Source organism: Trichosurus vulpecula, chromosome 4 (genome assembly GCF_011100635.1).
Source record: "Trichosurus vulpecula isolate mTriVul1 chromosome 4, mTriVul1.pri, whole genome shotgun sequence".
Taxonomy (NCBI): Eukaryota; Metazoa; Chordata; class Mammalia; order Diprotodontia; family Phalangeridae; genus Trichosurus; species Trichosurus vulpecula.
In genome coordinates this window covers 269,939,005-269,953,982 of record NC_050576.1, presented here as the reverse complement: position 1 = coordinate 269,953,982, position 14,978 = coordinate 269,939,005, and the positions used below count along the sequence as shown (strand labels likewise).

Below are 14,978 nucleotides of genomic sequence, written 5' to 3'. Positions count from 1 at the left end.
ACCTTGCTTTCAAGTTGCCCTCTCGACAAATTGCTTAACTATGTACGTGTGGTTCACATGGGGTCACCCTTGTCTAAATCCTTTATAATGTAAACCTTCCAGAGCCTGGACAAGTAGCCACATGCTCTTCACTACCAAATGACCTAATAAATTTCTTTCTAAAACTCTTTCAGATTTTGGGGTTTATTGTCATGAACAACAGCTCAAATTTGTTAAGGGACCTTAGGGGAATATCTAGTCCATCCCCCATCCTACTCATCCACCCCCAATTTTACAAAGAAGGAAGGATGATCCACAAAAAGGAAATAACTTGGCCAAGGTTACATCATCATCTCTACATCCTGGTTTCCCTGGTTTCCTTCAAGTCTCAGTTTAGAATCCTTCCTTCTGTAGGAAGCCTATAGAAGGGAATAAAATGGGAAGGTCCCCCGTGATGCTAGTGCCTTTCCTTTGTTAATTATCTGCAATTTAGGCCTGTGTGTAGTGGGTCTGTACAGAGGCCTCTGCATGGTATTTCCCACATTAGACTACAGGTTCTTTAAGAGGAAGGACTTTCTTCCCTTTTTCAACTTTCTTTGTATCCTCCATGCTTAGCACAGTGCCTAGTATATAGTTGGTGCTTAATAAATGTTTACAGACCAAAAGACCTAGGTAGTAAGAAGCAGAGCCAGTCTCATGATTCCTAATCCCAATGTTCCTTCCAGAGATAGGGACCTGTGATTTCCTTGGTGCAGGGAACTCCCAATATGGAAGCTTCCTTTACAAATGTTGCTGAGTTCTACAACTTCTAGCCTGAGCCATAAGGCCCTCGTTTCTCACTTTAGCTCTTACAATCTCTGGCTTCTTTTACATCTCACCTGAAACACCGCCTCTGCAGCAGGTCTTTCCCAGGGCTCCCCATTCCCCTTGATCCCCATTTCCCACCAGACCTAGTGGCTTACCCCCAAAGTTACCTTCCATATACTCTATGAGTCTCATATACACCTATTTCTATTTATAGTATTTCTCTTTTAGAATATAAGTTCCTAAGGGTCAGGGACTGCTGTGTATTAGTTTTAGTTGTTGTTGTCTTTTAACTTTTTTCTTTGAATTCTCCAGTGTGCAGCATACAGTAGGAGCTTAATAAGTGCTTGTTGATTAAGAGTTGCTGAGGGCACTGAGAGGTTAAGTAAATTTAACCACAATTATATAGTTAAGTATATGTCAGAAGTGGGACTTGAAGTCAGGCCTTTTGGATCTCGAGAGCATCCACAACACTGCCTCACTTTCTAATTTGCCACACCCTATGAGAGAACTCCTTCACCATGCCAACAGGCTACTTCATCAAGCCAACAGCACACATGCTATTTTGTTTGGGGGTTTTAAAATTTAATTTAATTTGCATTCCATATTACGTTACATTGTATTATATGCCGTATTATATATTATTTTGATTTTATTTTATTTTTATTGTGCAGACTGCACAATTGATGGCGGACGTCAGGAATAAATTAGCACATAAAAAATGTAAATCCATCCAAAACTGAAGTGAGAATTCACTTCTTTAGAATTCAAAAATGCTCAATTAATTACACTGGTTTTACAGAACTTATTTTCCAGGTATAACTTCTTGCTAACGACAGCTGAAGAGGGGGAAAAATATTCAATGAGAAAAGCAGTTCTGAAGTTAGAGAGGGCCAGCAGTCAATCAGGTAAGTCTAATTTGATGAGACTTCATAATCAATTTACTAGGTGAAAAGAGTTGAATCAACAGACAAAGTTGACATTTAAATCTTTTGAAGTGAATAAATCAAAAAATAGTTGAGGGAATTTTTATCCACTGAATTCCCTCCATTAATAATTTTTTTTATTTAAATTGTTCCATTTTTTGGTGCCAAATAGCTTTCGATGCATTTTTAAAATATTAGAGCCTCACTAGAGTATTTTAATGCCAAAAAGACCAACATAACTCAAATTCTTCTGCCATATGGACAGGAATCTATACCTCCCTCTATTAGAAGCATAAAACAACAACAAAAACCGTGATTTTTTTAAAGAAGTTTAAAAATGGAAACACAATAGCATTGCTTCTAAATATTGTTTACAGTGTTGACAGAAAAGGTATGGTTTGAGTAATGATGCTACTTACCTTCTGGACATTGGCAGCTGAATCCACTGAGATTCGAAGTGCACGTCGCTCCATTTTTGCATGGTTCTGAAATGCAGTAATCCACCATGGACTGGCAAAGTTCACCGGTGTAACCTGAAACACGATGTCAATTTTTCACATTAGAAAAACAAGCTAATTTTCCAAAAAACACATGACATTGTTACTGACACAGTCACAGTAGCTTCCATTCATTTAATAAAGTGCCATTACCATCCCAAAACATTTTTTGGTCTCTTTATACATTTTGAATGATCTGAATGGTTTCCTCATCTGCAAAGTATGTTTGGAGGAGGGAAGGAAGGTCAACTATACAGTTTCTGGCATTCCTTCCATGTCTAATAATCTAAGCAGCATGATACATTGGGAAGAACCTGGGTCCTGGAATCAGAAACCCTGGCTCTAAACCCAGAGAGGATTTGAAGATAATAATAAGAATCTCTCATCCTTATTATCTGTGTGACCATGGCCAAGTCATTTAATTTCTCTATGCCTCAGTTTCCTTATCTGTAAAATGAGGGGACTTGAGTCAAAGGCTTCAAAAGTTATGTTCACAACAAATGTCATCACAAACAAAATCTACTGATTTGCTTATTGTTTGAAATTATCTATAGTATGTGTGCAACCTTATAGCACAAATTACATAAATTGTATGTTCTGGCCCCACTCTTTCAGGGACAGATAGGCCTGCTACATTGCCCTTTGAGGTTCGAGAGGTTGGGGTGTCTATGCTGTCTATCAGCATGAGCCCCCACCAGTGATGCTCCACCATTAGTTTGGGGCCTATAACTAAGGCCCCAGTTCTCTTTAATTACTTTACATGAATTAGATTTTACGAAAGAATATTTACTTCAAAGATATAACAAGAACATAAAAATGGTCCTTTCGTTTTCCTACTTGGAGGCATACTCTCCTCCTTGGCCTCTGAGGAAGGTAGGTTTAATTTAGTTCAGTTTCCACATAGTATCATTTTCACCAAGTTCACATCCAGAGGCTGTATTGCAGCAGAATGATTCCTTGTCTTAGCTATTACTGGATGGAGGGCGCAGAGATCCCTCCTTCAGGTCATTCCTTACTCTTTGAAGCATTATTTCTATGTCAACTGCAAACCTGCCCTCTGGAATGAAAGGATGTTGAGGAGCCCTCTGGATTTACAATTTTGTACTCTCCACTCCTTTTTACTAGTTGCCAGATTCTCTCAAGAGTGCTAAACTAAAGAGGAGGAGCCTGAATCTGAAAGGCCTTTTTGAATGACTTTGCAATCAATCAAGGAGCCTCCTCTTTATCGCATGGTTAGCTGACTGGAACCAGTTACAGAATGTCTACACCTGTTCCAGGCTCACCAAGATGTTTTTCTTTCACATCATCACAGTTCCCCTGGAAGCAGCCCCCTAGTATCCTCCATATGGAATGACACCATCTCAGGTGATCTACACACGTGCCAGACAAATCACACCAATCACTATCCAAAGACACATGGAACTGAAAATATCTGGGAGGAGACCTTCTAGATAATTTAGTTCATCTCCAAAGTTTTAGAGATTAAAAAATGGAAGCACATATCAGGTTAAGCACTAAGTATCAATCAGCACCTATATGCTAGACCACAAACTCAACTCAAATAATTCTCTGTGAAGCAGGCTTACCATTGTCATATTGATTGATAGTAATATTTTAATTTTGCAGGAAGGCATGATATGTAGGGATTGAAATCTCTCTCAGCACCTGCATAAGCACAAAGGGCTTCCAATGAAATTCAAATTTATAGTGAATTTGGCAACACAGTGTTCCTGGGGGACTTCCAATAAGACTAGCCTTTCTGAATTATTTGTGTTGAATGACTATCATTAGTCCTTGGTCCCCGGCCTTGCAAAGAATGGTTGATTTCAGATGAAAGCTGTGGGGAGCTATTCACCAGAGTTGCAAATTCCTGCCAAATTAGTTACAAGCTACAGATTGCAAATGGAATGCCAGTTGTCTAGAATCTCCCTCTTCCTCACATGTCTGAATGCTATGCAACAAAGTCTAAATAATTAAAGAGATCTGAAAAAGAAGTACAAAAGAAGCCCTCAGTTTCCATGTAAAAATCCAAACCCCAGAAGGAGAGATCTAATTGTTTTCTAGCTTAAGTCCACCACTGCTGTTGGCTCTTGGGTCGGAGTTTCATTTGCAAATGAACATAAGTACATTAGGAATAGAAGCTGGTGAAATAGCGGAGACTGAGCTCCCTCCTATACATGATACCCAAGACCCAATTTGCACAACACCTGGGTGTACTGAGGAAACTCAAGGGAAAAGAAACAGGGCTCTGAAGAGTTTTTTCTTGCATCAGACAATGCTGTTCACCTGTTTGTTCTGTATTCATCAGGAAAGAAACAATTTCTTTTCCTAAGCTTACAAACCAAGAAGCTGCCAGGCAGCCGACTGGAACAAATCATCAATTGTTGCTAGGCTACAACAACTCGAAATTGCAAATAAATCTCTCAGTCTCTCACCGAAATGCTCATTTCATCCTTTGACTGTTCATCCCCAGCACCTGGCCTAGCGCCTGGCACACAGTTGGTGCTTAATAAATGCTTGATGACTGACTGATTGTTGGATTAGCTCTCTGCAAAAGGAAACAGCAGCATTATAGAACATAAGCTCCGGGGTTTTTCTTAATGACATCTTAACTTACTAGAAATAGTGGAAGCATCAAGCCACGTGGATGGGTGAATTATGATGGGATTTAGATGATAATGACAGTGATGCTGATGCATCCTGAAGAGAAGTCAGACAGGCACACAATAAGGGCATGGCTGAAAGGGACCTGAAAGACCATTTAGTCCAATGCCTTCATTTTACAGACAAGAGAACCAAGACACAGAGATCATAGGATCAGGATCATGGATTTAGAGGGAAAAGTGACCCTAGAAGCCAGCGGGTCCAACCCCTTCCTTTTGCAGATGTGGAAACTGAGATTCAAAGAGGCTCAAAGAACTACAGGATCATAGATTTAGAGCTGGGAGAAGTTTAAGAGGTCATCTGATCCAATTCCTTCATTTTACAAATGAGGAAACTGAGGACTGAGATGGCTAAACAACTTGCCTTCGGCCATACAGCTAGTAAGCAGCCAAGCAAGAATTTAAATCCGTGTTCTGAGGCTACAAATCCTGCATTCTTTCTACAACATCAAGCCGCCCTCCTACATCTCTAATTTGGGTGAGGATTGGGACTAGACTGGATCCATGGTATCAAAAGCTCACTTGTCCAGAAATAGGGAGAATTGGGTAAAGGGGAAATGCTCGTGAGGATAATGGTCAGCTATGCAGAATTAGGCATTTGAAGAAATTAGCTGGAGACTATCAGTGACAAAAGGTAGTCCAGAAGCTTTAGGTGGCACAGTAGATAGAGCACTGGGTTTGGTGTCAAGAAGACCTAAGTTCAGATACTGTCTCAGACACTGACTAGCCATGAAGTCTTGGACGCTTCATTTAAATTCTTGGCCTCAGTCTCCTGTTCCATAAAAATGGGGACAATAACGGTACCTACTTCACAGAGCTGTGTGAAAATCAAATGAGATCATATATGTAAAGTGCTATATAAATGCTACCTATAATTTCTATTATCATTATCATGATTAAAAGTAGGGTTAGATCCAAAGAATTAGAAGACCTGAGATAAGGGAAAGCTGATGAAGGACAAGTTGCATGTTTTCAGGCTACAAGACTTCAATTAAATTAAACAAGCAATACAATTGCAAGCTGTCGGAGTCAGATACATGGAAATTGGAAGCCTGGCCCCATTTGTCCAGATTCTCACTAACTGGGGGATGTCCTCTTTGCTACTGATGCTTTCCTTAGTGTCAATGGAAACTAGGCCCAATCCCTATCAGTCACCATATGGAACCCCTGCCTCTATTAACCCTCGAGGTATTGGCAGGGCATTGGATACAACACTTGGGAACTTCCTTGACTCAAAGGACAGTGAGGCCATATGACCTACGAGATAGAAGGAGCACCAGGCTGTGATTCATTAGACCTGAGTTCTTGACTCTGGAACAGACACCGAAACTTTGTTGTCATTCAGTCATTTTGGTTGTGTCTGACTCTTGGTGATTCAATTTGAGGATTTCTTGGCAAAGATACTGGAGTGGTTTGCCATTTTCTTCTCCAGCTGATTTTATGCATGAGGAAACCAAGGGAAACAGGGTGAAGTGATTTGACCAAGGTCACACAGCTAGCATCTGAGGCCAGATTTGAACTCGAGGAGATGAGTCTTCCTAACCACAGGCCCAGCAAATGAAGAAAACAGGTCCACCCTCAGCAACCTCTCTGGGTTGCCAGGAAGATTAGGAAAGTGCTTTATAAATGCTCTAAAGATGGAAAATGTCATCATTAACCAATGATTACTGCCATGGCAGCCAAGAGCCCCTCACCTGCACTTCTCTCCACCCTGGAACCATGTCAAGTGGCTGAGTCATTTTCAGTGATCTGGTATACATTTCTAGTTAGCATATCCCATCCTGTCATCCCCACTTGCTTTGTTCCTTTTGATAAGCTAAGGGCTACTAAGCTGGGAGGCAGCAGGGAATCATGTGTCTTAAACCCTAAGCAGTCACTTTCCGATTGCTCAGAGTACAATGAGTTAAGCAGAAGGTGTGACATCATACCATTGACAAGATGCAGATTTCTTTAATCTCTTTTGTTTTTCTGGGAATCTAGCTCATGAACTTTTCACCATCCTTTTGTCTCTTTAAAATTTGGTCTCATGACTCAGGCATGCTCACCTGAACAAGAGAATTAGAATCGATTTCAAAAAAGTTGATACAAAGATAGTCTTGGATCGCCCATACTTCTTTTTTCATGCTAAAAGACAAAAGCCTTTTGTTTCTATTTGAGTTCTTTCTTTGGCAAGTAAAACATACAGATGATTCCAAAATATAGATAGATAGCTTTTAATCCTTCTACATCTCCAAAGGAGTTAACTATTACCAGGTGGCATGCTTGAGTAAGAAGGAAGCAAGCAGGACACAACGAGGCAAGCATTGGCCGTTTAGTCAGAGGACCTGGGTTCCAATGCCATCTCTGATGATCAATATCTGTGTGACTTTGGGAAAGTCACTTAAGCTCTCTGGGGCTCAGTTTCTTCACCTGTAAAATGAGTAAAATGGACTTTATGATAAGTTCTAAGGTTCCCTCTAGCACTAAATCTATGGGCCCATAAAAGGACAAATGGTAAAACTTGTCATAACCCTAGGGGGATGATCTAGTCCTGGGCTCTTCCTGGTCCCAAACAGCTGCCAGTTTCAGGACCAGAGCCTAGACTGCGAGTTGGTGTGTCATAGGATTTCTCTTGACTTGAAGAATCACCAATCCTTAGAACTGAATAGGATCATTTAAGACCAGCCAGTCTGAACTCCATCAGTGCAGGGATCCCTTTATGTACTGTCCCTGAGAGGTATTCGCCCTCTGCTTGAGCACTATCAAGGACAAAGGGCTCACTTCTTTGTGAGGCAGCCTTTTCCAATGTTAGAGCGCTATGGTCCTTTAGAAGTTCTATATTTTATTAAACCCAAATATGCCTGCCTGGACCTTTGACCCATTGATCCTATTTCTGCCCTCCTTGATGATATAAAACAAATCTCATCCTTATTCTACACCTATAATAAATACAGAATAGAAATAATAATGACTGACATTTACATGGTGTTTACTATGTGCCAGGCACTGTGCTAAGAACTTTACAATTATTGCCTCATTCGATCCTTACAATAACCCTTCAAGTTAAATGCTGTAATGAGATGAGGAAACTGAGGCAAACAGGTTAAATGACATGCCCAGGGTCATACGGCTAATGAGTATCTTAGACCAGATTTGAACTTAGGTTTTCCTGACTCCGGGCAGATGGAAGGCACAATGTATAGAGTGGTGGGCTTGAGGTCTGGAAGACCTGAATTCAAATCCAGCCTTGGAAACTTCAAAGCTGTATGCCCAGTTTCCAAGCTGTATGACACAGGGCAAGGTCTGTTTGCCCCTGGAGAAGGAAATGGCAAACCACTCCAGTACCTTTGCCAAGAAAACCCCAAATGGGGTCACAAAGTGTCAGACACTACTGAAACAACTGAACGACTACCTGACTCCAAGGCCAATGCGCTACCCATTGAGACACCTAGCTTCATCTAATACATAAGGATGGTTCTCATGCCCCCACTAAGTCTTCTCTAAAGTATTTTCCCCCAGATCCTTCATTATTCTGCACATATCACAGTTTCCAGATCAATCACTATCTTGCTCGCTCTCTTTTGGACGCAATTCAAATTGATAGTTTTGCCCTTAAAATGTTTTGCCCAGAAATGATGAGATCTAACCAGCATAGAATGGAACTACTACCTCCTGTGATCTGGTTGCTGAACCTAAGCAGGCATTATCTTTTAAAGCAGATAGACCACTCCGTTGTTTTATATTGCTAGCAGAATCAACTTAGATGTCCAGGTTTTTTTTTTTTAAAACTGGTCTCAATCCAGTTCTCATTTCTATGCTTGTGCAATGGATTTTTTTAAAATTCAAGACTTCATATTCATCCTTATTAAGTTTCATCTTGTTGGTTTCAGTTCCTCCATATACAAAACAGAGAGGTTAAAATGAATGGCATCTATGGTCTTTCCCTTCTCTGGTTCTAGGATGCTACGATCTGCAAGGTTCTTTCACACTCTAGATCCTATGTAGGATATAGGATAAAGTACAGAGACCTGGGGCATCTCTTTAAAGATGTATCTTCTTGTTTCCTTCAATCTATTGATTAGCAATCTTAGGGTACAATTGTCTTCAGTTTTCATTTAACCACGCCCAAATCCAGCCAACATATCCCCATCACTTCAGAAAGTATATTATGAAGGCCTTTGTCAAATCCTTTGATGAACTCAAGTCAAAATTTATATCCGGTATTTCCCAGATCAATCTAGTAACTATCAAGAAAAGAAATAAAGTTGGTCTACTATGACTGCCTCCTGGTGACTGCTCACGTTTGGACCCTATGGGTCCTACTGAATCCTAAATCTCTAGACACACTGGTGAAGTGCATCAGCCTAATAGGGCTCTTCAGAATCAGAGATGATTCATTCTAAGAGAGGGCCAGAAGGCCATTCCAGACTGTGATTGCTCAGACCTCAGGGCGGTGTAGAAACAGGATCATATGTTAAAGACAGAGAAGGCAAGATACATATTTTTGCTCATCCAGGGGGCTTTCAAATTCACATTCACATCTCAATCTGTCTTTATGTGCCATAATGAAAGTACAGGTCTACTTAACCCCAATATCAATAATCCTGCGGTGCCTCATTTCTCTTTTTGTCAAATAGCAAAACCACTGGTTTGCCAAGTTACATTTTTGGACTCATCAGTCTTTTCTGATGCCAAAAGTTACAATACATTAGCTGAAAGCTTCATCTACTTTCTATCATTCTTACTACATGACCTACCCAGAATCTTTTCCCATAAGTTATAATTACTTCTCTTCTTCAGTTTCAAAAGCTCTTGTCTAAAACAGAAATATTTTCCTTTAAGCATCTTCATGACCTTGGGCAAATCACACAATTTCTTTTGGGTCTTACTTTCTTCATCTGTAGAATGAGGAGGTTGGTCTAGAAAATGTATAATATCCCTTCCAGGTATCCTATGAGCCCATGAGCCAAATGACTAACTCAATGTGCTTCCTATCCAACTGTATGGCATAACCTGGACAATATGTATTCTTGAACTACTTGGTTTTTCCTGTGTGAATCATATAAGCAATTTCTCCTAAGTGGCCATGACTTTTATTGAGGAATCCCTGCAGTGTTCCAAGGTTTAATGTCGCATGCCATTCTCAACATACAAAGAGCTTCACTCTCCTTTGGGATTCCGTCTTTATGCAAGACATCCTCCATAAGACTGGCAAGCACCATTGGCAAGAATGCACCTCTGTTTTACCCCTTGCTTGATATTGATAATCAGACATTAGTTGAAAAAAGTTATCTCTGTGGTTTCATCTATCAAGGAGTCTTCCATGAAACTGACATAGACATGGGAGACAAGTCGTTAAAGAAGAGCCCTTCAGGTTGCACTTTGTTCTACTAAACAAAGTGGTTTTTGTAACCAATGGAGAATGTGGCATTATCTTACATCATCTGCAACTCTTACTGTGAAGATGTATTCTGCTCTTCAGAAAATCATCTATAAAAATCTTCCTATTTCTCCTCATATTTTCACCAAAGATGCCCTCGATATATGTATAGGCAACTTTTACCTCCCAAAAATGTTATTAGAGATAAATTAATGGATTCATAGCTCAACCACTGGTGTATTTTCTGTTTCTTTTGGGGGAGGGGAAGTACATCTCTCTCTCTTTTTAATTCAACACATTTTACTAATTCAGGAAGATCAACATTTAACAATAAAGTTACTCCATTATATAAGGAGGTAGATAATGATCCTAAAAATGCATAAACTAAGAGTTCATGGGTGCTCCACTAGACTGACACTCAGACAGAAGCAGACTATCCCCAGGAAAAAGTTGGTAAGTTCTGAAGAAGGACTATCTCCGTGAAAGGCCACAGGCTGTGAAGAACTCTAGGGAATACATATCTCTTGAGACAAGCCCAAAATAGAAGAGATAAGATTATAGATTTAGAGCTAGAGAAAACTGAAGCCCTTAAATGTTAAGTAACTTGCTCAAGGTCACACAGCCAGTAAATTTCTGTAGTAGGACTCAAACTCAGACCTGACTCTAAATCCAGGGCTCTATCCACTTCACTATACCTCTCTAATGCATTTGAGGAACTTTGTTGTTCAGTTATTTCAGACTTGTCTGACTCTTCATGACCCCATTTGGGGTCTTCTTGGCAAAGATACTGCAATAGTTGGTCATTTCCTTCTTCAGCTCATTTTACAGATGAAGAAACTGAGGCAAGTAGGGTTAAGTGACTTGGCTAGAGTGACACAGCTAATAAGAAGTGTCTGAGACCAGATTTGAACTCTAGAAGAGGAGGCTTCCTGACTCTAGGCCAGGCACTCTAACCACTGTGCCACCAAGCTGCCCTTTGGGGAATTCCAAGCTGCTCCCAATCACCAAGGGCCATGTTTTTTAAACCCTCATATTCTCCTGGGAGGGCTATTTGGCTATGAATCATGGGAAACAATGATCTCAGAAGATCTAAGATGACAGATGGCCCAAAAGACGACGCCAAGGTGTAGAGTAGTTACAGCTGGCTCGTAGCATGTTTCAAACTAAATCTAGGTGACAAAAAAAGGACATGTAGTGCTGGAAAAAGGTGGGCTGGCCATGGCAGGAGAGTAAAAGTTAACAGAAGGATAGCCAATATGTTGCGCTGGCATCTACAAAGCATTAAAAGATGCAGAGGGTCTTCATTACATTATGTAAAAGCTCAATGGGAGAAGGTGGGCAGGAAGCACCCCAGTTGAGAAGGCAAAGAGCCAAGATTCATTGAAATCCTTGGCAGGACAACTTTCTGATGCCACCATATGAAGGAAGCAATCTCTGTGCAAAGAAGCGCTTTGTCATGTCCTACACATTTGGGAATTTTCTGGTCTTTTGGAAGTAGTTTAGACTCCTGACATTTATTATACGGCTCAAAAACCTTTAGACTATCAAGGAATATAAGATTGTGCTGCCTGAGGCTCTTTAACTAATCAGATCCTGCAGAAATTACTCTACTATCTCTTTTCTGTCAGACTAGTTCAGCACAAACTGCCTGCTGGTGGTGACTTCATGATGGCCTAGCTCCTTGCAAACAAACCCCACCTTCTACTCATTATCTATGTTACACATGATCTTGAAAGAAAATAGATTTTTTGGTCTCCCATAGCAAATAATGAAAGGGCTGAAAAGAGCTAGCTAAATGAATCTGATCCCAGAATGCCTTTCTATCGAACTACTGCTTTGAAAATATTTGCTTTCCTTCTGAATTTTGTAGCTGCATATAACTTTGTTTCATAATCTTTCTCCAGAAACATATATATGTGTGTATGTATATGTGTGTGTATACATACACACACACATGTGTGTATGCATATGTGTGTGTATACATACATATATATAGATAGATAGATATAGATAGATAGATAGATAGATATAGATAGATAGATGATAGATAGATAGATAGATAGATAGATAGATAGATAGATAGATATTCCTCTGCAAGACAGACAGAAACTAATCACCTCTTTGGAGGCATGGCCTGAAAGCAGCCAGGGTGGGAATGGTGCTGGGTGCTATTTTTACCTCCTGGTTCTTTTAATAGATTAGCATGTGCAGTGAAGTGAAGCTGCTAAGATTTTGACTGCAATAATGATTCCATTCAGGGCCCACCAGCTTTAGCACCTGGGGGGTCCAGGCATAGTGCTGAGATCGAGTGGAGGGCCTGAGATTAGCACACTGAGGTATGAAATGAAGAGGGGGGAGTTAGTTCACCAGGCAGACATTCAATTTCAGGGTGATTCCATTTCCAAATCTAAAGGCAAAATGATTTATCAGAGAAGGAAAAGAATATTCAATAGTAACAGGAAAGCACACATTGAACAAAGAAAAAAAAGAGAAAAAGTTTAAATATCAGAGGTGGAGAAAGGGAGAGATAACAAATACTCATGAAAGCCAGGAAATAGGCTGTAATTAAACTAAAGGAAAAGCATCTCAAAATCGAAAAGGAAAGAAAAAATGAAATCCTGAAAGAAAAGCATTCAGTAGGATTAGGAAAACAAACCATGACAAGCTAAATACATTAAGTGACTATGTCCTATAAATAAAATGTTTCATTAAATCTTTTTTCCCTAAGAAACTAAATAGGAAGCAGATTTTTTTAAACAAATCAAATAATCCTGTTAAATAATAAATCAAAAAATTTATTTTATGGCTTATATATATCAGACATCAATAATTCAAAGATCTGGAATTTTATCATGGGTGTTGCTTCTACCAATGCAAACGTCAATCTCTGTATGACTTAATGGGCAATCTTTGACAGGGGTCATGGTCAAAAAAAATTCATCAGCCTATGTCTAACCTGTTGATGAATCTCTTTAAATGTAGCTGAGCAGGTCCTGTGACAACAGACTGCCTACAGTCCATTACCAGGTCATATTTTCAGCCTTCCTCAGCTCCTTTGGATGGGTCAGAGTTTGGGGTCCCCTGAACGCTAGAGTGAGGCATTAGAATAGGACTTCAATGCAAAGGAAAGATCAGCAGAAAGGTCCTGGGTAAGGAAAACCATATGTCAAGTTAAAATAATATTCTTTGAGAACCTATTATGTGCCATGCAATGAGCAAGGTACCGTATGATTTTTAAGTTAACTTTTTTTTCATTTCTCTTCCCTAGCTCCCAAATTTAAAAGAAAATGAATCATCATCTGAGTTGTATTACGAAGCACGGTGCCTTGCATATAACAAGGGCTAAAGGAATTAATATGAGGAAATAGAGAGAAATAGAAAAGGAAAAACAAAAAAATGAGAGAAATTGAAATTAATCAAAATACATCATTTAATTAGTGAAATGAAAATAAAAAGGGAAGAGAGAAAAGACAAAGTGGAAGGGGAGAAATAGGAGAGAGAGGAGGGAGAGGAGGAGAAAATGACAACTATGACGAAGACAATGATGATAAAAATGATAACAAACATGACAGCAATAGGAAGAGAGTGGGAAGGAGAAACAGACAGGAAGAGAGAGTGATGGAGATAAGGAGGGGAGAAAGGGAAGGAGAGAGGAAGAGGCTATAAGCCTCAACTTATCTTTCAAGCCTTGGTCTTAAAAACTTTAAGTTTGGTGATCACAGAAGGGAAACAGTTATGCAGTGAAAAGAGACTAGATTTGGAGCCAAAGGACCTAGGTTCAAATCCTCCTTCTGCTATTTGTGGCTTGTATGACACTGAAAAAAATCACTGAGTCTCTCAACTTTAGTTTGCCCATCTAGAAAACAAGGGTATTGGGCCAAATGACCTCCAAATCCTATATGCTGACTTTCAAGACAAAGTATCCTTCCGTAACTGCTGGCCCCTCTCTAAAAATCTAGCCAAAGGATAAGAAAGCATTTTATTTAATTATAACTATATTTTTATACTGTGGTGAAGACTAGATGTGAAGTAGATTGACCAATAATTCTCAGTTGAGCTCTAATCTTAAAAACTACATCAAAGTAAAGGGGAAATTTTCCATCTTTTTCATTCATAATACTGAGCACCTGCTCTGTGCATAGCTCCATGTTAACATCCCTAACTCATCACAGGGACTATGGGAAGGTTCTTTCTTACCATGAAAAAGATTACATTCCAAGACAAGAATGTACAAATAGCAAGACAAAAATGGAATGTGATTAAGTGTCAAAATGAGCAAGCCAGAGAATAAGCATTTTGGAAGATGAGGATGGAGAGATTTATGTGGCCAGGGATGACTCAGAAAGGCTTCATAGTTCTTTGAGAATTAGTAAAGAAAGTAGAGAATACTGCAAGGGGAGGGCACATTACCAAAAGCTTGGAGGTGAGAAGAAGCGTGGCATGTTCACATGTCAAAGGATACCAGTTTAGCTAAAGTAGAGAAGGTTCCTATGGGAAATAAGACTAGGAAGGTAGAAGTGATTTCGATTTTGTTGGACCTTGAGTGCTGGGCTATGTAAATAGAATTACACAGGGTCCCGACGGGATAGCTACAAAAAAGAAAAAGGGAGGAATGCATGTGTTCCAGCATATCAATGTCTCACAAATACCCCACAAATGTGTCACCCAGAACTGAATGGTGTCATCTGGGAATGGTACAATTACTTCCTTCATGTATGTAGCGTAAGACAGAACCTCTCTAACGGTCATT

At 39.8% G+C, this 14,978-nt stretch overlaps 1 protein-coding gene across 1 annotated transcript in view; it reads right to left on the bottom strand.

Annotated features, from left to right (window-relative positions):
* The window catches only part of DNER (delta/notch like EGF repeat containing), a 217,677-nt gene that overhangs the window by 94,086 nt on the left and 108,613 nt on the right, over nt 1–14,978 (bottom strand). Inside the window, exon 7 of the mRNA XM_036755702.1 lies at nt 2,129–2,242. Within this exon, the coding sequence (XP_036611597.1) occupies nt 2,129–2,242 (114 nt within the window). The remainder of the gene's footprint in view (nt 1–2,128; nt 2,243–14,978) is intronic.